Source organism: Acomys russatus, chromosome 9 (assembly GCF_903995435.1).
Source record: "Acomys russatus chromosome 9, mAcoRus1.1, whole genome shotgun sequence".
Lineage (NCBI taxonomy): Eukaryota > Metazoa > Chordata > Mammalia > Rodentia > Muridae > Acomys > Acomys russatus.
The window spans coordinates 59633026-59655246 of record NC_067145.1 but is presented as its reverse complement, the minus strand read 5'-3'; the positions used below and the strand labels follow the sequence as shown (position 1 = coordinate 59655246).

The 22221-nt window shown below is 37.2% G+C and overlaps 2 protein-coding genes across 2 annotated transcripts in view; both read right to left on the bottom strand.

Annotated features, from left to right (window-relative positions):
• Positions 1-22221, bottom strand: part of LOC127194016 (3-alpha-hydroxysteroid dehydrogenase) — a 1235587-nt gene that overhangs the window by 32358 nt on the left and 1181008 nt on the right. The gene's annotated exons all lie outside the window — the stretch shown is intronic.
• LOC127194018 (estradiol 17 beta-dehydrogenase 5) lies at positions 6900-20502 on the bottom strand. The gene is made up of 8 exons (XM_051151423.1): positions 20381-20502; positions 17768-17935; positions 15534-15650; positions 13377-13454; positions 12688-12810; positions 10667-10776; positions 10234-10399; positions 6900-7021 (listed from the first exon to the last, which is right to left on the bottom strand). The coding sequence occupies exons 1-8, from the start codon at positions 20462-20464 to the stop codon at positions 6935-6937; spliced, it is 933 nt and encodes a 310-aa protein (XP_051007380.1). The 5' UTR covers positions 20465-20502; the 3' UTR covers positions 6900-6934.

The window sequence follows — 22221 nt, the reverse complement described above, 5'->3', positions numbered from 1 at the left end:
GCAACTTGTCTTCCAAAAACAACTTAGAGTGCCAGAAACAGGAACTGCAGGGCCGCATGAGGCTTTAAAATAAGCTCTTTAACTACTCAACATCCAGATACTGTAATTGGTAAAAGGCCAGAGAAAGACTGAAACTGTTATGGTAATAAGCATCACTTTGGAAAGGAGGAGAAAGAAGAGAGTAGGTGAAGCATGGAGAGCGAAGGTACCAATATGGAGACAAACAATCTGCAGATGCATGAAATATTGACTATGGGTTATATCCATTAGATATTAACAAAAGTTATCACTAACTTAGTATCGCATTAAGGGAAGAAAAAAAAAGCCACAGCTCCCTTTGGAGTCATTTAACCAATGGTGTGTTCAGATTTGAGCTCTATACTCCACGGTCCGCTTGTCTTTTATCTGCTGTCTGTTCGGTGAGTCTGACTTGGCACCTGTCCGAAGGCTGAGTCTTCTCTGTATTTTATCTGTTCTGTCTGTGTGTGCCTGTGGTGTGATTGTGTATGTATCCTATGGGTGTCTCTGTGTATGTCCCTATCTATCTCCTCTGTCCCTAATACAGGGTTTCACTTTCTTTATTGAACAGCAAGAAAGCATCACATGGGGAAAGGATGGAATACATTATAAAATATTTAACATAGTTATACATGGGATTAAGTCACTGTCTCCAACAGATTGCACCTGACTCAAATAACAAAAACCAGTATCTATCAACACACACACACACACACACACACACACACACACACGTGCACTAAATAGACTCATTGGATTATTAAAAACTATGAGAAAGAGAGGGAGAGAGAAACAGTGATATAGGGACAGGAAGAGAGATAAAGAGAAACATAGAAGCACAAACCTGGTCATGCTATAGTCTCAGGTGGCAGCAAGGACTACTCACGTCAGTATGGCCCCCGGGGCAGCAAGGCCCATGGGCATCAACATGGACTCAGGCCTCAGGGCAGGCCAGGAATATCTGCATGTCATCAGGTGATAACACTGTCCTAGAACATCAGCCTGGACCCCTAGCACATGAAGGCCACTGACCCACACAAGGCCCTCAGCAGCATCATAGATAGACATGGTGATCCTTCAAGGAATTCCATTCTAGACAGTGGTCCATTTCTCACCTTGGACTGCAATTTTGCCCAGACTTAGGGTGATCCAATGACTGGGCTTTTGTTGTTGTTGTTTGTTTGTTATGTCATCAACACAATCCAACCTTGATTTCAGCTCTCTCTTTTTCCTGTCACAGCCATCATGTCACCAGTTCTGCCTCTGACCACACCCCAGGCATTGCTCTGTCTCTTCATCACTTCCATCTCTCCATCACCTTTTCTCTTCTTGCCTGACTGGGACAAGGATGTTTGTGCCCTGCCTCTCCTGGATTTCTTACTCTGGTTTTTTTTTTTTTTTTTTACCATATATAAAATATGTATGTAACAAATAATATATATAATTATATATGAATATATAAAACATATGAATTGTATATATGAATAGAATTATAAGTGTGAATATATAATGCATATATATGTTTATACACACACACACACACACACACACACATATATATATATATATATATATATATATATATATATATATATATATATATATGTTACACACTACAGTTTCTTTGTATATATACTCTGGCTTCCAGTTTGGAATTTTTATGAGATTCCTAAGTGTGCAAGTAAGTGGTGCTTTACATTTGTATTAATTTCTTATGCCTTATCTTGGAATCTTTTCCTTCCGTTTATTTGTTTTGTCCCATTCTAGTGTATAAGTTTTTGTTTATTCTTATGTTATCATGTTACTATGTTGTAGCTAACCTCGGTTGTTCCTGTTCTGCTCCCAAACTTTTCATTTTCAGTGTTCCCTCAGTCGTTTTTTAATTGATTCTATTTCCACTTCCAGGTCTTAAACAATTTTATTCATACCCTTCCACTGTTTGTGATTTCTTAAAGGAATATATTCATTTCCACCCACTACTTGCTTGCGTTTTTCTGGATTTCTTTAAGAGATTAGTTCATTTCCTCTTTAAGGACATCTATCATATCCATACTGGATGTTCTAAGCTCTTTTTCTTGTGTTTCAGCTCTGTTGGAATACTCAGAGCCTGCCGTGGTACAGCTGCTGGGCTCTAGTGGAGACATACTGTCCTGCATGCAATGGGTTGTGTTTCTTTGCTGACATATGGGCACCTGGGATTCGGAGGAGTATAGTTCTTTGTGTTGATAACTGCTCTTGTCGTTGGTGGGTGACTGTTTTGTTCCTAAGTTTCTGTTTCCTCTCTGGATTTTAGAAGAGTATGGAGTGTGTGTGTGTGTGTGTGTGTGTGTGTGTGTGTGTGTGTGTGTGTGTGTGTGTGTGTGTGTGTTTCCCGATATAAAATTCTCAGTGGACCTGATGAGTGTAAGCATAGGAGGTTCCAGGTAAAATGTGTTTCTGAGTATTCAGAGAGGACACTGAGGAATGGGGATAGGCTAGAGACTGGAGGGCCTTCACAGGAAGGAGGAAATGAGAATATTCCTCCAGGATCTGCTCATTTTTTCTCCTTGGAATGGAGGCATGAAGTGAAGAAAGGTCACCATAGAAGGTTGGTTACAGTGCCTGCTACAGTTTGGGGCTGGCATAAATCAGTGAAGGAGTAGGGAAGTTAAAAGGGGAAAGATATTTGGGATCTGCAGGAGATAGGTGCAGAGGAACAGGGAAGGCGGCTGCAGAGCTGAGGGTGGGACCAGAGAACGGATCTGGAGGGAATGAGGGAGAGGTACAGATACTGTCAAATTCTGTCCCTGTAGTGAGTTAATTGTCTTTTCATTTAAAATGTTTTTTACCATTAATAACTATTTTTGATTAAACAAGATACCCTAGTACAGAATGTACATAAAACTCATATAGATGTCTATGGAGATATATATTTGTATATATGCTCTTGCTGTAATATTAAATAAATTTGCCCTGGCTCACCGAGTTATGTTGTTGGTTCTTGGCTGGTTCTCTTATATCAGCAGCAATGTTGCTCAACCAATAAAGGAATAGGGAGGCCCCTTTGCTCCAGGAGTACATTGCATTGTTTTCTGGAAAACTACTCTCTTTCCTGTCCTCTCTGTAGTTCTTAACTCTCCTGCCAACTGACCTCAGCTGCACCTCATCACATTGCACAATTTTAGGGTAACTTCTGAATTCTGGAAAAGTGCTTCCATGTCTAATTTTAGATCTAGACAACCATCCCTTCTGGAAAATTCAACTGACAAATTGGATTATAGTTCATGGAAATATAAAAACATGAAAAATAGTTTTTCTGCATTCTAATGCAAGCATCCCTGTATTCACAGGACAGAATGTGACACTTTTACTTTGTTTTGTTTTGTTTGTTCTGTTTTTGGAAACAGGGTTTCTCTGTATAGCCTGGGCTGTCCAGGATTTGTAGACCAGGGGCTTGGAACTCACAGTGGTCTGCCTGCCTCTGCCTTCCTGAGTAGTGCCGGGTTTACAGGCATGGGCCACCATGCCAGGCTACTCTTACATTCTTACTGTCAATCTATTAATTATACTCTTATACTCTGGGGAATCATTGGTCTCAGTTGCTGTTGTATTGGCTGAAATATCTTCAGCCAAAACAAGAGAGAAACTCTGTTTCTCTTTTTTATTCAGTATTATAATGCAAAAGAATTTCTTTCCTAGGTGTTGAGATTCTCCATGACTTTCTTTTTTTTTAGTTCCTGTTATGTTTTCCTTAGTGGAACACACCAATACTCTTCGCCAATAACCAATAGCCAATCACTGTCTTTCCTTTCCAGGTTTGTGCTGATTTTAAGTGTGAATAAAAATATATCCACAAATTCAAAATAGACATCAAGATATTCCCTCTGCAAGTTCATGTCTGTTCTCATCCCTATTGTCTGTTTATGTGTTTATTTTGCCTAATGTTTTAGTTATTTGGAGATGAGTCCATCAGTCCTGAATGTCATCATTCCTCAGACTGTGTTCAGATATTCTTTGGCCTTGATTTTATAAACTGGCATACAATGTGTCTTTACTTTACTTTTCTTTTTCTATCATTTAATTAATTTGTTCAGATTACAACTCAATTGTTATCCCGTGGCTCATATCCTCCAATTCCTCCCTCCTTCCTGCTTTCATCCTATTCCTCTCCCCTAGGTCTAAGACCGAGGGGGACCTCCTCCCCCACTATATGGTCAAAGGCTATCAAGTCTCATCTTGGTAGCCTGCTTATTCTTTCTATGAGTGCCACCAGGCCTCCCCACCAAGGGGAGGTGGTCAAATATGGGGGGCCAGAGTTCATGTCAGAGTCAGTCCATGCTCTTCACACAACTGTGGAGAATGTCCTGTCTTCACTTACTAGGAGATTGGGATAGATGTGAGGATATCCTACTGGGCTCTGGGTAAAAGAAGTATAGAAGATGGGAAAACAGAAGGACTCAGAGTGTCCTAGAAACCTACAATGTGTCTTAAATTATTATTTTTTTGTGTGTGTTGTAATGTATCTCCTTTAATCTTCTTCAAGTTTCCCAAATTTGTCTTTTATTGTTTTCCAGAAATGGCTTCTACTGTTTCAAACATTCCTGGCTTTTTTATTGTTTTGGTTTTGGGTTTTTTTTTTTCCTGTTTCAATTACAGCAATGGCATGCCTTTTGTAATTGTCCCATAGATGGATCAGGAGAGGTAAAATATTTGAATAATGCAAACCGGCATAGACAAATGCTGAAGGAAAGTATTCTTTTACTTCTATTCAAAAGAGGAAATATATATTGTTTTTCTTTGCTTGCCCGCAACAAATTCAACAGATCCAGAGTTGCTCAGAAGCATGACTTATGGGGACATATGTAATCATCACCATTGGAGCAGCATTTCGCTGTGCCATTTTCATGCAGTGACTTCTAGCACAAGGCATGACGCAGGCTTCCATGTTAGTATTCATCCAAAAATGGAAAATTAGGGTGGCCCTGAAAACTAGAAAGACAAATAAATCATATTAGTTTTGAGTGACTTCTATGAAGTTAGTAGTGTGAAAATACAAAATTTATTTTCTAGTAATGTATAGTCTACATTAATCATGATTTTATAAATGGTTAAACAAAAACTAAATAAATAGTTCATACCAATCTTCTTTTTGTGAGACTTATATAGAAAATAGAGAATCAAATGGTAAATATACATCTATCAAAAAAGACAATCAGTTCTTTAAATTACAACTTCTCAGTGAAAACAGAAACTGATCACCTTCTCTTGAAAAGAATAAACTAAGCTACACACTCTGCAGTAAGAAATGCTTACGGGAGATGCAGACAAATGGTCTCTATTTTACTTCTATTTTTCTAATTCATTGATTACTTGCTAGGTGGCTACTATTTGTACTACCCTAGTTTTGATTCAGAAGTATAAAGAATGCATTGGAGACGTGGCTGAGTGGAGAAAATCCTTCCAGTGCAAACGTGTAATATAAGTTTGACATCCAGCACCCAAATAAAGCGAGGCATGGTAGTTTCCATTTCTAGTAGCTCTCTGTGGTGAGATGGGAACTAGAAACAGGAGATTTCCTGAGAAAACGCACAGGCAGCCTAGCATACACAGTGGAAACAAGATGTTTTGTCTCAGACAGATTGGAAAAGGAGGATGACACCCCACATCGTCCTCAGACCACTAGATGCATGCAATAATACACTCATATGCCCTCATTCATGCACAGAGACACATACATGCAGATATCATTCAAAGCAACACACAAAAGATAAGTGAAAGACTATCACATTATAAGATGAAAGCCTGTACCCACAAAGATAACTCTAGAAGATACCATGCAGTAATACTCACTCAAGCTATAAAGAGACAAAGAACGAACAGTCGTTAATTTTTCACATGAATAATATAAGTGATTGCTTCATGTTCAGTTTCTTCCATTTTCTTCATAATAATAAAAGTATTACAAATGATAAAATATACTAGCAATTTTTATATGTAATTGTACATTAAGCTCATCAATTTTCATAAACTCTCTATTTATATCCTTTTAGAAGTAATTTCCCAGTAGAAGAAATACATATTACACTAATTTCCCCATTGATTTTATAGATGTTATATATAATAATTACAATATTATATATATTTTATAACTACAATTATATATATATATATGATACATGTAGCAAAAAGGAAGAATAAGGTTTCTTGTTGGCTAAAAGTTCTTCATCAGGGGACTGCCTTCTACATGCTATAGTGTTGGCTGCAATCTTATTTCTCTGCATTCTTAATCTTCAACATTGAGATCTCAATATTCAAGAAAACTTGAATATCATGAAATCTCTATATTCAAGTGAGCTGCAGCATAATTCATTTAGCCAGTCATTATCAATATAAACACAATATAAGCACAAAAAAGTGCTATATAAAGGAAGAGGAGGTTTTTTCAAACTATTAAAAACATTAAATTGCCTGGATTCATTGAACAATTTCACCAGGAGGATATATCATAGACCAGATTTGGTCATCGAACATTTAAAATAATTAGGGAATAAACAGGCCATAAGGAAAAAGACATGATGATGAATTGAAAATGCTTCACCAAGCTTGTTGAAATGCCTCAAGTGTAAATCGCAGGACGGACAAACTCAAGAGCTTGAGGGACAGATACAGATCCTTTAGCACTGATGACACAGAACTTCCGATGAAATAGGAGAAGCACAGTAACTGTAGTAGGTCAATCTGAGCCACAGGCCACGCCTCCTGCTCCTGTCACCAAGGACAGAATTCACAAGAGGCTAGAAGTAGTTACTAAAGCTTTTGTCTCATCCCTGATTTAACATGTCCTCTAGACTTCTTGTTTAAAATAAGGTAACTACCAACAGCTATGTTGCATTCACCTCGGAAAAAATGTTGAGTAAGATATGTTTACTGAAATTACTTACGTAGAACCTCTTATGTATCGGATATTCTTATTCAGACCGTCAAGGACTTTCATGTCCTCTGAAGTCAACTGAAAATCAAAGACCTGTCCCACAAATAAAAAAAAAATGCATTATTAAATTTGTACTGCATATTTGCCAGTCTGCCTATTCCAAGTGTACCATACTTAATGGTGCAAATAAAATGTTTAATATAGTCAAGAAATCAAGAAAATAAACACATATTAACAAAAACATTCAAGTAAATGATGAATATCAGGTGTGTAAATTCTGAAAACTAATTCCTGAATTGAAATGCACACATGACACACAGAAGTGTTAACCAATAAGGTGAGGAAGAAACGAACCCACTATGATTCCAAACATAATAGTACTCTTATTCTTAGAAGGTCCAAAACAAACTAAACACAGTAGCTTAAATGTTTAATGTAATTCAGTAGCTTTCTTTGTAATTTTTATTTGAATGTAAGAGTTTTTCATACAATATTTTTGGTCACCCTTTTGCCCTCCCCCAATGCCTTCCAGATTCCTCTCATCTGTCTACCTACCCAATTTCATCTCTCTAAAAAAAAAAACACATAAAAGAAATAAAAAGATCAAAATAAACTAAAGATCAATAAGACTAAAAAAAAACTGAAACAAAATGAAACAAAATTTCAGGAAGAAAAAACAGACTTCATTTTGTGTTGGGCAACTATTCCTGGGCATGGAACCTGCTCTGGAGTGTAGTTGATATACTCAATGACATTCTTTGGAGAAAACTAACCTTCTCTTTCCCAGCAGGTATCAGTTGCATAAAGTTTCTAATTGGTTAGGAGTGGGACTTCGTATCCACTTCCCCATTTTTAATTCTAAAGTTTTGTTTCTGGCCTAAAGCTATGCAAGTCTTTCCCATGCTGCCACAGTCTATGTTCATTCATACATAATGTCAGTCCTGTTGTGTCTAGAATATGGCAGTAAAATGACTCATAATGGTGTATTTCTATACCCATAGATCAGAGCACCCTTCAACCCTCACGAGAAAAGCTTCTTCTTGAATTAGATGGTAATTAACATGGAGAATCAGAACTGTACAGTATGCACGCAGGGAAAGACTTGAGAGCACTGAGACCTATATGATAGTCTTTTCATTGAACCTTTGCCCTCAAGGAATCAGTGTGGAAGACAAGGCAGAAAAACTGTAAGAGCAAGAAGTGCTTGCTGACTCCAACTAAACAGTCTAACATACTTTTATTTTTTACCAAAAACATGAGCAATTAGAATATAAAAATGTCATTTTAATGTAATTCAAAGCAAAACTTCTACAACTATTAATAATTAATCTTCAAAGAACAAAAAAGTGCCTTCAAGAAAATTGCCTTATATAAAATGTGGTCAACTCATTCAATGTGTTGATCTCCTATTGTTGACAAATGGAAACAAATGGGCCCATGAAACCAAAAGTTCTCTGAATAGTAACACCAAGAAAAAAAATAGTTTAAGACACCTTCAAAATTAGTCATGTTAAGTAACAGACACTTCTTGCAAAATTCTTTTATCTTTCCTGCACATTTTGCAGCTAATAAAATAATAAAAGAAAATGATCAGTAAAATTTTTATGATTAAATAGAAGAAAACAGAATAAATAAAAAATTCCTTAGTTTGAAACTTCTAGAAGCTGGAAATGCATACAGAAAACTACTTCAATGATTGCACATTCCGATGATGATGATGATGATGATGATGATGATGATGGTGATGATGATAATGAAAATTATGATTGCTTGGTTGTTTGAATGCCTCATAACTGCTAAAAAACCATTGTCTCCAAAATATTAAACAAGTTCAATGCAATATCAACCTTGTCAAACAAACATTTAAGCCCTCTGAAGGGAAACTGTCAAACTGATTGGAAATTCTTATAACAGAATAATTCATAAAGAATAACAAAGATACGTATGGGTTTGTGTAAAAGTAAGAGTTAGAACATTTGCAAAATGGACCTTTCAACAAAGGCAAACACACTTAATCAATGATAGGAGTGACTATAGAAATGGGCTCATTGATAACAAATTTTGCTGTCTGTTTTAAAATTGTAAGTATAGGAGTAATTCTAGTGAACTCAAGGATAAGCTAGAAAGGACAGAGCATGATAGTTTTGAAGACAATGGAGAAAATTTGGGGTGTGTTTCATAAAGGAAAGTTTAACACCAGTTAACCACAAAATAAAGCCATGAGGAACCTGGAGAGAAGGAATCCATATTCGTGATATGGTTTCACTTAAAATAATGGTGGAAAGGTAGATTTGGGGATGAGGTATTTCAACAAAAGTGAAATGGAAAACCAATGAATTTACAGAATGCAAAAACAAAATAGACTTCTTTGTGTCTTTAAGAGTTTTCATTCATTTAGAGCTCTTCATATTAAGATGTGGAAGAAATGGTTACTGCATATCTTAGGACTTCAGTTGTATTTACAAGAAAGCATGGTATGCCTGATATAAGATATAAAGTATGGAAATACTTTATAGAATTCAGAAGTTCCTAACAAAAAAGAAAAAAAGAAAAAAAAAAGAATTCAGAAACTACTTGAAGACTGCACAATGTGACCAGGAGGGAGGTAACAGTACAAGGAGAAGGAACCAATGCTCTAAGGACTGTGCAATCCGTATCCTGGAGCAGACACCTCGCTGCTCTTCAGATGCACAAGCAACTTCGCTGGAGAACAAGAAAGAGTCTGGCTAAGAGTGGAATAATCTGACTGAGATCAGATCAGCCCACACAAATCTCTAACCATCAACTATTGAGCTATGTAAGTGACTTCTCATAAAGACTCTGTAAGTAGGTGTGGATTGACATTAGCACTACTAGTATTAGTGGTATAAAGAATCCCCTATTTGAAAATGAGCAGGCAATCACTCTCAAAGGAGACAAGATTTTTAAAACTAGTTGACATGAAATGCATTCAAAGTAACTAAAAACCTAAATATTAAAATATAAATGTGTGCAGGCAAATACAAAGTAAACGCCATAAAATTTAAAGAATGAAAGTACCCTTGTCTCAGTGACATCATTTCATAAAATGAAGAAAAGAGCATGCCACTCACTTAACGCTAAGATACCAATGCAATGCTGAGATAAAACCTAACTCTAATAAGTACTGATTCTGTGGAGCCAAATTTAAGCCCCCCGCCCCAGAGACGGCCTTGAAGCACAGATGTACAGGGATTGTAAAGAAGACTGACTAGGGTTATAGGATAAACAACGAAGAGCATAGGACAGTTCTGTGTAGGCGCCTAACACCCACAGTATCTTGTCACCTGAATATTCTCTTTTATCCTCTTCTCAGAGAAACTCTTGGCCAAGACCACAACCCCACGCTGCAGTTGGTAGCGAAGGGCTATCTGGGCTGGAGTCCGCTTGTATTTTTTTGCCATTGTACCAAGAACTGGGTCATCCAAAAGAATCGGGGAGTTCTGGTCCACCCTAGAAGGAAGGCAGGAGTGTTTAATTCCTTCTCCTAACTCTTCGGCTTCTTAGAGGACTTCTAATGCAGAAGAAGGTTGCTATATAGGTCATAGTCTTCCAAATGGAATTATAAAGCCCTTTAGTTTGTATTCTCCACAAAATGAAAATCCTCCCTGCTTCCCGTTCATTTCAGAATGACCTATAAAAAACAGTGTTGTAAGAAAAAAATAAACATATTTATTCAACAATGTTTTCCTGTGGTTTGACTCGCGCTGTGCATATTACCACTCTTTGACACGATGGCTTCCCAGAGCGCTGTAAGCAACCAGAACAATGTCTTCTGACTTGCAGAAATCCAAAAGTTTCCTCTGGTTGAGATAAGGATGACATTCTACCTATAGATGGACGAAATAGAAATATACCAATTTATATAAAATTCCACATTAAATGTAAAGAAGAAATGTTAAAAAAAATTTTAAGGTGAGTTATTTTAACCCATGTAATAAAGTCTGAATATATCAGTATTGAGCTGGTGTGGTGACTCATGGCGTAACCCAGCATTTTAGGAGGCTGAAGTAGTAAGACTGCAGCAAACTTAAGGTCATTCTAGGCTCTAATACGTTTCAAGTCAGCCTGAGCCACAGATAGAGACTATGTCTCCTTAAACAAATAAACAAAAAAGCAGAAGATAAGAAGGAATGGAAGAAGGAGGGGGAAAGGGGGAAATATAAACATAGTAAGATATATTTTCCATTTATTTGGGTATCTTGTGCAGTGGTAGATGCTTGCGTGCGTGTCACAGTTAAGTTGTGGTGTTCAGAAGACAACTTGTCGGGTCTGTTCTTTTCTTGTACCATGACGGTACCAGGAGTCAGTGTGCTTGAAGACGAGATGCTTTACCCTATGAGCCAGCTTGGTAGGTCCAGGATTAAATAATTTAATTGATTTGTATTTACTGCACACAATGAAGAATCTCAGATACATTTTCATCAAATATATAACATATTTTCAGCACATTCACCCTTCATTGATTTCCTTCTCTGCCACCCATTACTCCCATTAATTGCTCTAAGTTAACACCATTAAAATCAGTACTTATGCTGAAGGGAGCAGTTGGAGAAGTAACATTTCTGAGGTGAATGAGCTCTTAGTACCACTTGGTGGATGAGAATACCTGGTTTTGCTATGGTGAGTCATGACAAATTCCAGATGTGGAGCAGGGAATAGACTCACTGAGTTTTGTTATTAAATAAAAACTAAAACAGAAAATTGATAATAATCCATAGGGAAAGCTTATGTGGACATCTTAATAGTTTCATTTCTGTATATCTCAATATTAAAGGAGCTCAAAGCTGCTCAGGAGCCCTACAGTCCTTTTCAAAATAGTTTAGTTTCATAAATAAGCTTAGGTATGTAGGGGTTAAGGTGTTTTTAGGTCTAGATAGATGATTTAAGTTGATAATGATGAGATACGATAGATATTGGTTTACATTCAGAATTTTAGACTCACCAAGATCAGAAAAATGTTTTTTTCAAGGCTGCCAAATATAAATAGCCAAAACACTATGAATGTAACATATATATAATTCCAGATTGTTTTATGGTTCTTCTGTTGTATGTAGTTTTTTGTATATATGTGTAATAATATAAATGTATATATAAAAATATTTAATAAAATTATTTTAAAAAGAAAGTTCAACTAGAATTAGTGGCTAAAATAGAAAATGGCATAAAAAAGAAAGAATATGATCAAAGCTGGCATTGCATACAAAAGAGCAATAGCAAAAATAAAAATAATACATTGCTTCTGAAAATATTTAAAAGAAAAATAAGAAAAGTCAATCCAAATACATGCAAACAATGAAAAAAATGATTTCTTACTAAAATGCAAAAAGAACTACAGACATCTAAGGAATTCTGAAAGTAGAAGAAATAGTCTTTCCCATATACATATACATATATATATATATATATACACATATATATATAATTGATGGATTCTCAAATATGATATGAAAATTGGTCATGAATCGTATACCAAATGTGTATATGATTTATGTCACAATTTACCATAAAGAAACTTTACTGTTTCCCTTAATAATTTGGGGAACAAGGCATGGACACAATTTGCTTTCATGCTTTATTTGATGGCAGAAACCAGAGAAATTGAAAGATGCAAATTAATAAGGTCATCTCAAGCTTTGCTCCATGTTTATAATGTTACATCTTTCCCCCCAGTTGGCACCTGTCGGCAGCAGAAGAAAAAAGGAGTGAACAGAGAAGATGAGAGGGGCCCAGGTCCCCACCTGGTTGCACACAGGCCTGTGCTTGAGTCCCGGCTTGTTAAGAATTTTCTCCAGCTGCCTGCGGTTGAAGTTGGACACCCCGATGGACTTGGTCAGCCCTGCATCCTTACACTTCTCCATGGCCTAGAAAGAAAAAAATACACCAAAATAAAAACTTAATATAGGTGAAAGTTCTAGGGGCTGGAGAAATGACTCACAGGCTAAGAGCACTGGCTGCTCTGGCAGAGGATCGGGTCTAATTCCCACTATGACGTGGTGGCTTACAACTCTCTGTCATTCTAGTTCCATGGGATCTGACACCCTCACCCAGATATGTGGGCAAACACCAGTGCACACAAAACAAAATGACTAAATTAGTAAATGAAGCACTATAAGGTTAGAGAAAACACTGTAAGGAAATGAAAATTAGATCACTTGGCATTACTTCTTATGAAAAATAAAAGAGTAAGGAAAATGATAACATCAACCTTTCACAGGACCCTGAGTTAGAATCATTAACATCACTTTAGGCAAACCTGCCCTTCACTTCTATTATATCATGGCCATGCCTTAAGTCACATCTTTTATAGACCAGCCCTTATAGAAATCATTAGGTTTTACAACATAGGTGCACATCTCACTCTCCCATGTTCTGACTCTCCACTCCCGTTCTGCACGTCTATGCTGTGCTCTCTAATCCAAGTACTCACTTCCCAGGTGGCACAGAAATCCACTGAGTCAGGTATTAACTTTCCATTCTCGTCTTCTGGAAGATAATCATCCCCTGGCTGGAACAGAGACAAACGTTAAAGCAATATCTCAACAAATGCATTTCCTCAGATTAGCAAAGCTCCCTGGTAGAGAGAGGGTTGTGAATAGAACTTCCAGCAGAATGGATGGATCATGCTGCATGCTGCATGTTTTTAATGTAGAATTGTACAGAATGTCCTTAAATGCCAAAGTTATTTTTTTAACATAATTTTGTACTAATAAAGAAAGTATTTCTGGGTACTTAAGACTATCTTGCTTGACTTAAGTTTCTGTTCAATGCCACCTTCGTTTAGGAATTTGACAAGAATAAGCCAGTGACCTCCACCAATAACAAACTCCATTATTGACCTATGCTTAAACAATCAGTCTTCCACACATTTGCTGAACAAATGATAAGAAGACAGTCTTGTTGGGTTTTATTTTATTGTTTTCTCTCTGTATCTGATGGTGTGTGTGTGTATGTGTGTGTGTGTGTGTGTGTGTGTGCGCGCGTCACTGTGTCTGTATGAATCACAATGTGAAGGTGCAGATAAAGGCCAGAAAAAGGAGTAAAGGCCCCTGGAGCTGCAGTTACAGGAAATTATGAGTTATCTGAAGTGGAAGCTGGAAACTGAGCTAAAGTCCCCAGCAAGACAAGCAAGTTCTCCTACCCACTGATGATATAAAATAGAGAAGCCAACACATGCCAAAAAACTAGAATTTCAAACTATATCAAGGTTAAATTTGTCACTAATGGAAATGTATGAATTAAAAACTAAGCAAGTTCAGAGTTGGAGAGATTGTTCAACGGTTAAGACCACTTGCTGCTCTTCCAGAGGACAGATGCAATTTCCAACACCATCATCATAGCAGCTCGTAACTGTTTATAACTCCTATCCCAGGGGCTTCAACGCCATCTTATGGACTCATTGTATACTAGACACAGACATGGTACAAGATATCTATCTATGCCAAACACTCACACATATAAAATAAAAACAACTTTTAAGGAACCTAAGCAAGATGGAGGTGGCTCCAGGTAGTCTATGGGAGTGACCCTAGGTGAAACTCTTAGCAGCAGGGAATATGGAGCCTGAGGTTACCACTTCCTGTAATTAGGCTGGACTTCCAGTAGAGGGAGGGGGACACCAATCCACCCATACAACTTTCAACCCCAGATTTGTCCTGCCTACAAGAAGTGTAGGGATAAAGATAAGGCAACAATTGATGGGATGGCCAACCAATGAATGGCCGAAACTAAGACACACGCCATGAAAGAGCTCTAACCTTTGATACTATTAACAATATTCTGATATGATTACAAACAGGAGCCTAGCATAACTGTCTTCTAAGAGGCTTCATCCAACAGCTGATGGAAACAGCCAAACAATAGGCCAAGCTCAGGAAGTAATGTGGAAGAATGGGAGGAAGGACTGTGGGAGCTGGAAGGGTCAAGGACACCACAAGAAGACTTACAGAATAAACTAACCTGAACCCATGGGGACTCAGAGAGACTGAACCACCAACCAAATTGCATGCATGGGCTGGACCTAGGCCTCCTACATATATGTAGCAGATGTGCAGCTTGGTCTTCATGTGCGACCCCTAATAACAGGAGAAGGGGCTGGCTGTCTTTGACTCTGTTGCTGCCTTTGGATCCCTTAAATACAGCTGGGCTGCCTTATGGGCCTCAGTAGAAGAGGAAGCACTGAGTCCTGCTATGAGTTGGTACCCATAGAGGGCCTCCCCTCTTCTCTAAGAGGAGAAGGGGAGGGTGGAATGTGGCAGAGAGCTGTGAGGATAGGACAGGGAAAGAAGAGGGAAGGGCTGCGATCGGGCTGTAAAGTGATTGAATTAATTAATTAATAAAAAGAAAAAACTGAGCAAATTGATAATAATACATAGGTCAGGAATAGAAAAACAGAGACACTTTTTTTAAGACTAATTAAAATGCCGAACTATTCATGGTTTAGACTTTTCTACCAACTCTTTACACTAAACATTTGGAGTATTTTCTAAAATTAATTGAACTATGTTTTAAATTTTTATAGAACTCAACCAAACATAAAAAATACTAACATTAGAAATGAAAATTTTTGGTGATCCAAACTGCTTACCTTCAGGGCCATTGGGAAATGTATAAGGAAAAGGTCCACATAGTCCAGCTGCAGTTTCTTCAGTGATTGTTCCAAGGAAGGCTGCACTAGCTCTGGACGATGAGAAGTACACCAAAGCTACGAAAGTTGAAGATTGGAACTGACATCAAGTTATTAAACTTCAAGAGTTTGCTCGGTTCCTTTACCTAACACAGAGACTGATGTGACATTGACAAACATGGAGGAAAATAGTTCCTTTTTATCTTGAAATTTTTGCATCTAATCAAGTCATGGAATTCTCTTAAATGTTTGTTTATTATGAGTTAATCTAGAAAATCACTGAAGTCCCAAAACTTTTATCAAGTAATAATAGTACATCATCAAAATTATATTTCACTGAATTTATAAAACACTTTAAAAGTTTAATACACTATACCTTTCTTGCATATAATTCATTATACTGTGTTGTGTTTGGTTAGCATATATGAAGGCTCTGTGACCTCACCCTTAATTATTATTTGTAATGTAAGTAACATGTTGGGAATGCCCCAGGATGCACAAGAACACTATGGAAACAGCCACTTTATTGGAAAAAAAAACAATGAAATTATTCTCTACAATATGATGTTTGTGTTCCTATAGGTTTAGATAGACATCTGAAATCCTTCTAGAATGAGACTGCATTATCAGCAGCAAAATACGATAGCCTGCATTTTCTGACTCTGAATTATTAGGTTGGGTTGAGTCATGAATATTTTAGTAACATGGCTGATGAAGGAATGACTGATTGCATGTGTACTATCAGCCTTCACTAAACTTCCAAGGAACAGGAAGAAATGCTTCTGAGTCTATAGAAAGAGAAGCTGAATAAGAGTGTGCAAAGTTAAAATAATCCATGGAGAGTTAGGGAGATACATTAGCAACAGAGTACTTGCTCTCCTTGTAGATAACACATATTTGGTACTCAAAACCTACACATGGTAGCTCACAATCTCCCTTAACTCTAGTTAGAGGGGACCTAATTCTCCCATCTGGCCTCTGCAGGTACCAGAGTTACTCATGGCATACAAACATTTATGTAGTCAAGACAGTAACACACTTACAATAAACATTTATGAATCACATGGAGGAGGGAAATATAACCTATCAATTGAGTTATTAGGCAATTTTACTAATCAGGGAACATGCATTTAAGAGAAATGTAAACTATTATTGTGGGATAATACTAAGATATAGGTATTCCCAGTCTCTATATGCCAACAGTTTCACCCCTTAGGTTCTTTAAATGTGTCAGAATAATAAAAGAAAATCTAAATATTGACATGGTCTCACATTGGTGTCGTGTCCTTATGTAACACCAAAATTTCAATATCTATTTATGGATGAAGAGCACAAATAATTTTGTTGTTAAAAGAAACTCCTTGGGAAAGAAACACCAAATACAGCTATAGAACAGTTATGTAGCCATGTGTTATATAACATATCTTCGGGTAGCAATGACTCGCACATACAATGATGGACCATGAGACTATTATTGAGCTGAATTTCCCCCGTTACCTGGTGACTTCATAACCATCATAATGTTGTAGCACAGCACACTGCTCATCATGCTGTGGTGATGGCACCAGTCACAGAAAAGTATGGCATGTATAATTACGTTCAGTACCGAATCAGAAATAGTGATTATAACTGCTGACTTATGAGTGTACTTCCATAATTTTTATAATATATCTTTTCTACTTATAAAAATGTAATCTTTACTGAAGAAAATAAGAGAATAATGTGGTTAGCCAATCAAAATTGGAAGAATTCGTGTCTCATTTATATATCAATGGAAAATATTTTGAGCATCTAATTATTTCCTGTATATAGAAGGAATGCTTTAATTATTTATATCTTATTTAACACAGAACGTCTTTTTTTTTAATATTGTATATTATTGATGAAAAAGAGAAATAGAGTTTCAAAGCAACGAGGAATTTTTTTATAGTAGTCAGTCAATCAAAAAAGGGGGGGGAAAGCCTGGTTTTTCGGTCCATTCTAAATCATGCTCTAGTGAACTGAGACTCAGAAAAGAAGATAGTTAGCGTTCCAAAGATGAGTGTGAAGACATGGATGAGAAAAGCTAACAACATTCTCTACATTTAGCACTCTATGCAACAACATGACGCAATTTGTGTATTTCACTAGCATTCACATATAAAGATTACTTCAGCACATCGCAGTCCACGCATTGCATACCATCTGCTCAATACTTTTGTTGTGTAAAATATGTCCTCCCTCTTCACAGTGCCATCTGCAATCTTGCTTCGGATGGCTATTCCTACTTCTGCTTCATTTTGATACAAAGCAGCAGAATCAATATGGCGGAGACCAGCATCTATAGCTATTTTGGTGAATTCTGTAGCCTTGCTCTTGGGCACCTAAAACAGCAAACAAAAGCAGCATTTAGAGATAGATAGGACTTAGAATTTTTAAAGAATGAAAACTAAGGCACCAGCCAAGGACAATACAGGAGGTAAACTTTAAACCCCTTCCCAGATCTAGCCAATGGTCAGAATATTCTCCACAGTTGAGTGGAGAGTGTGATACGACTTTCTCACATACTCTGGTGCCTCACATTTGACCATGTCCCTTGGAGGGGGAGACCTGGTGGCACTCAGAGGAAGGACAGCAAGTAGCCAAGAAGAGACTTGATACCCTATGAGAATATATAGGGGGACGTAATCCCCCTCAGGAACAGTCATAGGGGAGGGGAATAATGGGAAAATGGGGGCGGGGGAGGAATGGGAGGATACAAGGGATGGGATAAACATTGAGATGTAACAAGAATAAATTAATAAAAAAAATAAAATAAAAAAAAAAAAAAAAATTCAAAAAAAAAAAAAAAAAAAAAAAAAAAAAGAATGAAAACAAAGGAAACACTTTCTTCAGCATCAATATCTCCATGTCTTCAGTTAGGTGTCCATTTGCAGTGAAAAACCCAACTAAGTTTGTCTGTACCTGTGCCACTGAGTCACGAGAGTAGAGCATCCCAGGAACCACTTTAGTCTAGTCAATTACAGATTAGTCATTGGCATTAGGGGTTCCCACTGATACCCTAGGAGCAAGAATACTTGCTAGAAGGATGCCTGGGTATATAAAGCCTTGAGACTTATACAGGAAGAAGGACATGAGACCATATAAAGAGGAAATAATAAAGAATCTTCTAGGACCTTTCTCCCAGGGAAGTCACAGAGAATTCATTAAAGTCACTAACACTGAATTTGAAAAAAAAAAAAAACCCAAGTGTTTAAATAGAAACATTTTTTGAGTCCTCTTTTCTAAGATGTTTATTAATAGCTTGTTATATAACCACCCCAACTTTATGTATCCCAGATGAAAGCATACACACACACATGAGCCCTACTGCTTGCACAGGCAGTTCACAGAAACCTCTCATTCCTATGTTATGAAATGAGAAAACATCAATGTTCCTAAAGGACATCTAAAGTTCAGTTTGTCAACAAGAACATGAGTGAATAGCTGAATAGTATGATCTAAAGTCTTTTCACAAGTTCATTTTATTTACATAACAAAGGTAAAAATTATCAGCAAGATGTGCACTTAAAGATAGGGATCCAAACCTAAAAATCTAAGAACATCATACAGAAAAAATATCCAGGTGCATGCTCTTCTTTAAGTGACAATTTCTTATTTTGTGGAAATTGTGTTTGGAGTAAAAATTAAGTTTTTTGTATTGTTGGGTAAATTTGAATTAAAAATATAGAACTGCCCAGCACTTGGGAGGCAGAGGCAGGCGGATCACTGTGAGTTCAAGCCAACCTGGTCTACAAAGCAAGTCCAGGACAGCCAAGGCTAACACAGAGAGACTCTGTCTCGAAAAACAAAATAGGTAGATAGATAGAGAGATAGATAGATAGATAGATAGATAGATAGAAAGAATTGCCTTAATCAGAAGATGAAAATGAAATGATAATTTAGTAAGCATAAAAGAACATTTATATTGTTATTATAAAATTAAAGGCAATTTGGGAAAAGCAGAACATTTTTCTCCAATGTTCATTGTCTTGGAGTTTGTATTCCTGTGATACAACATGACCAAAAGCAGTCTGTGGAGAAAGGGGTTTATTTCATATTACAACACTCAGGTTACAATCCATCATTCAAAACCATCAAGACAGAAACTCAAGAAACTCCTCTTGAAGGGAGACGTCATGCACAAGCCACCAAGTGCTGCTGCTTGTTCCTTTGGGCTTGCTCACCCTGCTTTCTTATGGAAGCCAGGACCACCCGCCCAGTGACAGTATCACCCAAATGGACTGAGTCCTCCCCATCAATCTAATTAGACAATTTAGAACTAATGTAGAAAATTCCCTACAACCTGATGTTATGGAGGCAATTTCTTCCTTGATGTTCACTCCTTTCAGATAACTTTAGCTTGTGTCAATGTCAACTTTACATAAAACTATCTAGCACACAAACATGAACAGTATAGTTTTAAAATGAGTAAATATATAAAACATATCTCAACAGAAGAATTGCAAGTGGCAGACAGTACTTTCTTAAAAAAAAAACATGCTCAGTATCAATGTTCATAAGGCAATGCTCTTGCTATCTCAGCTTCAGTCTTTCTACATATTTAGAATGGAGATGAATGAAAGAAAAGAGCTAGAGCCCACACAACCTGGGGCTAAGTTCTTGGATCATCCCCCTGATGCTCAGTACAGTATACCAAGTACAGTAAAACAAAGGAACAGGTTAGCCCTGCAGAATCACTCAGAATCAATGACTACACATACCATGACATATTTTCCTATGCAAGATCTCTACATGTTTTAACCCTCAACCCCAACTGCTACCATTACCTCTGAAGCTGCAAAGGTACCAAAGCCCAGAACAGGCATGAAGTGACCATCGCTTAATCTCACTGTTTGCTGCTTAGTTGTCATGGCTACTCAGTCCTCCAACTAAAGAGAGACTGCTTCTTCTTGCCTCCCAGAACAGCAAATATATGCTTGGCCTAGCCCCAGATTTTCTTGTAATGAGTAACCAATGCAATTAGGGAAAAGAAATGAAAGCAACTTGGCACACATAAACAGAAAACTGAAACAAGTTGGTTTTTTAAATTTATTTTATGTTTATGGGTATTTTGACCATATTTATGTCTGTGCAGTACATGCCTGACTGGTGCCCATGGAGGTCAGAGAAGTGCATACAACCCCCTGAAACTGGAGTTACAGATAGTTGTTAGCTGTCATGTGGGTGTTGGTGGTCCAACCCAGGTCCTCTGGAATAGCACCCAGGCCTCCTAATTTCTGAGACATCTTTCCAGCCCCAACTTTTCATGAATGAGAAATTCATAAGATAGTTAAACCCTTTGAATGCGTCTCAGTGGCAAAACCTTTGCCTAGCTTGTGTATGATCATGAGTCCATCCCAAGCACCATGGGGGGGGGGGAAGAAGGGGAGCAAAGAGTGAGGGGAGAAAGGGAATGGAAGGAAGCAGGCTACACAATGATTTAAAAAAGGCTAATGTTTACATCACATTCTTGTAAGACTACTTCATGCATCCTTTTAAATTATTACAAATAAATGAACTATTACTATTGATATCTTAGACTATGAAATGCCACATACCTGTTTCCTTACTGGGTTTGTTGTGGTAGTGGTGGTTGTTATAAAGATTCTTGTTATTTAAAACAATAATCTACCTTATATAACACACTTTTTCATATGTATATATATTTAATATATGTAAATTTCCTGTATGTGCATACATATGTATATTTATATACTTTATATCATATATTATATATAATACTACTACTAAACATTAAAATAAATTATTCTCATAAGTTAGAGCTGAAGAAAATTACAGAATTGAACTTGTCCATGTGTAAAATACATTCATATCTTCTTTATGTGCATCTCATTAGAATGTTCAGGAACAGAGGTGCAGTTCTTCCATATATGCAGTGCAAATCATTACATTATAAAAATGATGCCTGTGTCCAAGGTATTTTTCTACCAAGAACAATTTACAACATCCATGATAGAATCGGGAAGCTATTAATGATAGTCCTGAAATTCAGTAAATACGTCTGTGTGATTATGGCTTCATAATGACTTATATTGACATGACTTACAGCCTGTTAACTTCTGGAAAATATTAGGAGAGGAATCTTCTGTCCCGCAGATTAGGCATAAATCCCCTAGTCACCAATCCATTTCTACTTCACAGCCACTGCGCACATTGCTTGGTCTATACTGATATACATGGTCTGCACACACCTGTGCCTGTTCCATACTGACACACATGGTCTGCACACCTGTGCCTGTTCCATACTGACACACATAGTCTGCACACCTGTGCCTGTTCCATACTGATATACATGGTCTGCACACCTGTGTCTGTTCCATACTGACATACATGGTCTGCACACCTGTGCCTGTCATTCCTGCTCTTCAACTTAGTGCCCTGGTTCACAAAGACATGACCTTTCCTGAAGATTTTAATATCAAAATTGGAATATATAATAAAAAGAAACTTAAGAAGGTTTGCCTGTAGTTGACCGAGATATGAATAATAAATGATGATTCACTGCAGAGAGAAATGCTTCCAAAAACGTCTCCAGAGTGGAATTTTTCCCCCTTTCAAACAGTGTCCTGAAGTTTTTTTAAACATAAGCACAGAATATCATAGTTAC

Coding starts and splice junctions, on each gene's coding strand:
- LOC127194018 (XM_051151423.1), bottom strand. CDS start 20,464: ATGACAACTAAGCAGCAAACAGTGAGATTAAGCGATGGTCACTTCATG. Junction 17,936..20,380: donor GTACCTTTGCAGCTTCAGAG/GTAATGGTAGCA, acceptor TTGCTGTTTTAG/GTGCCCAAGAGCAAGGCTAC. Junction 10,777..12,687: donor ACAGGCCTGTGTGCAACCAG/GTGGGGACCTGG, acceptor GTCCATCTATAG/GTAGAATGTCATCCTTATCT.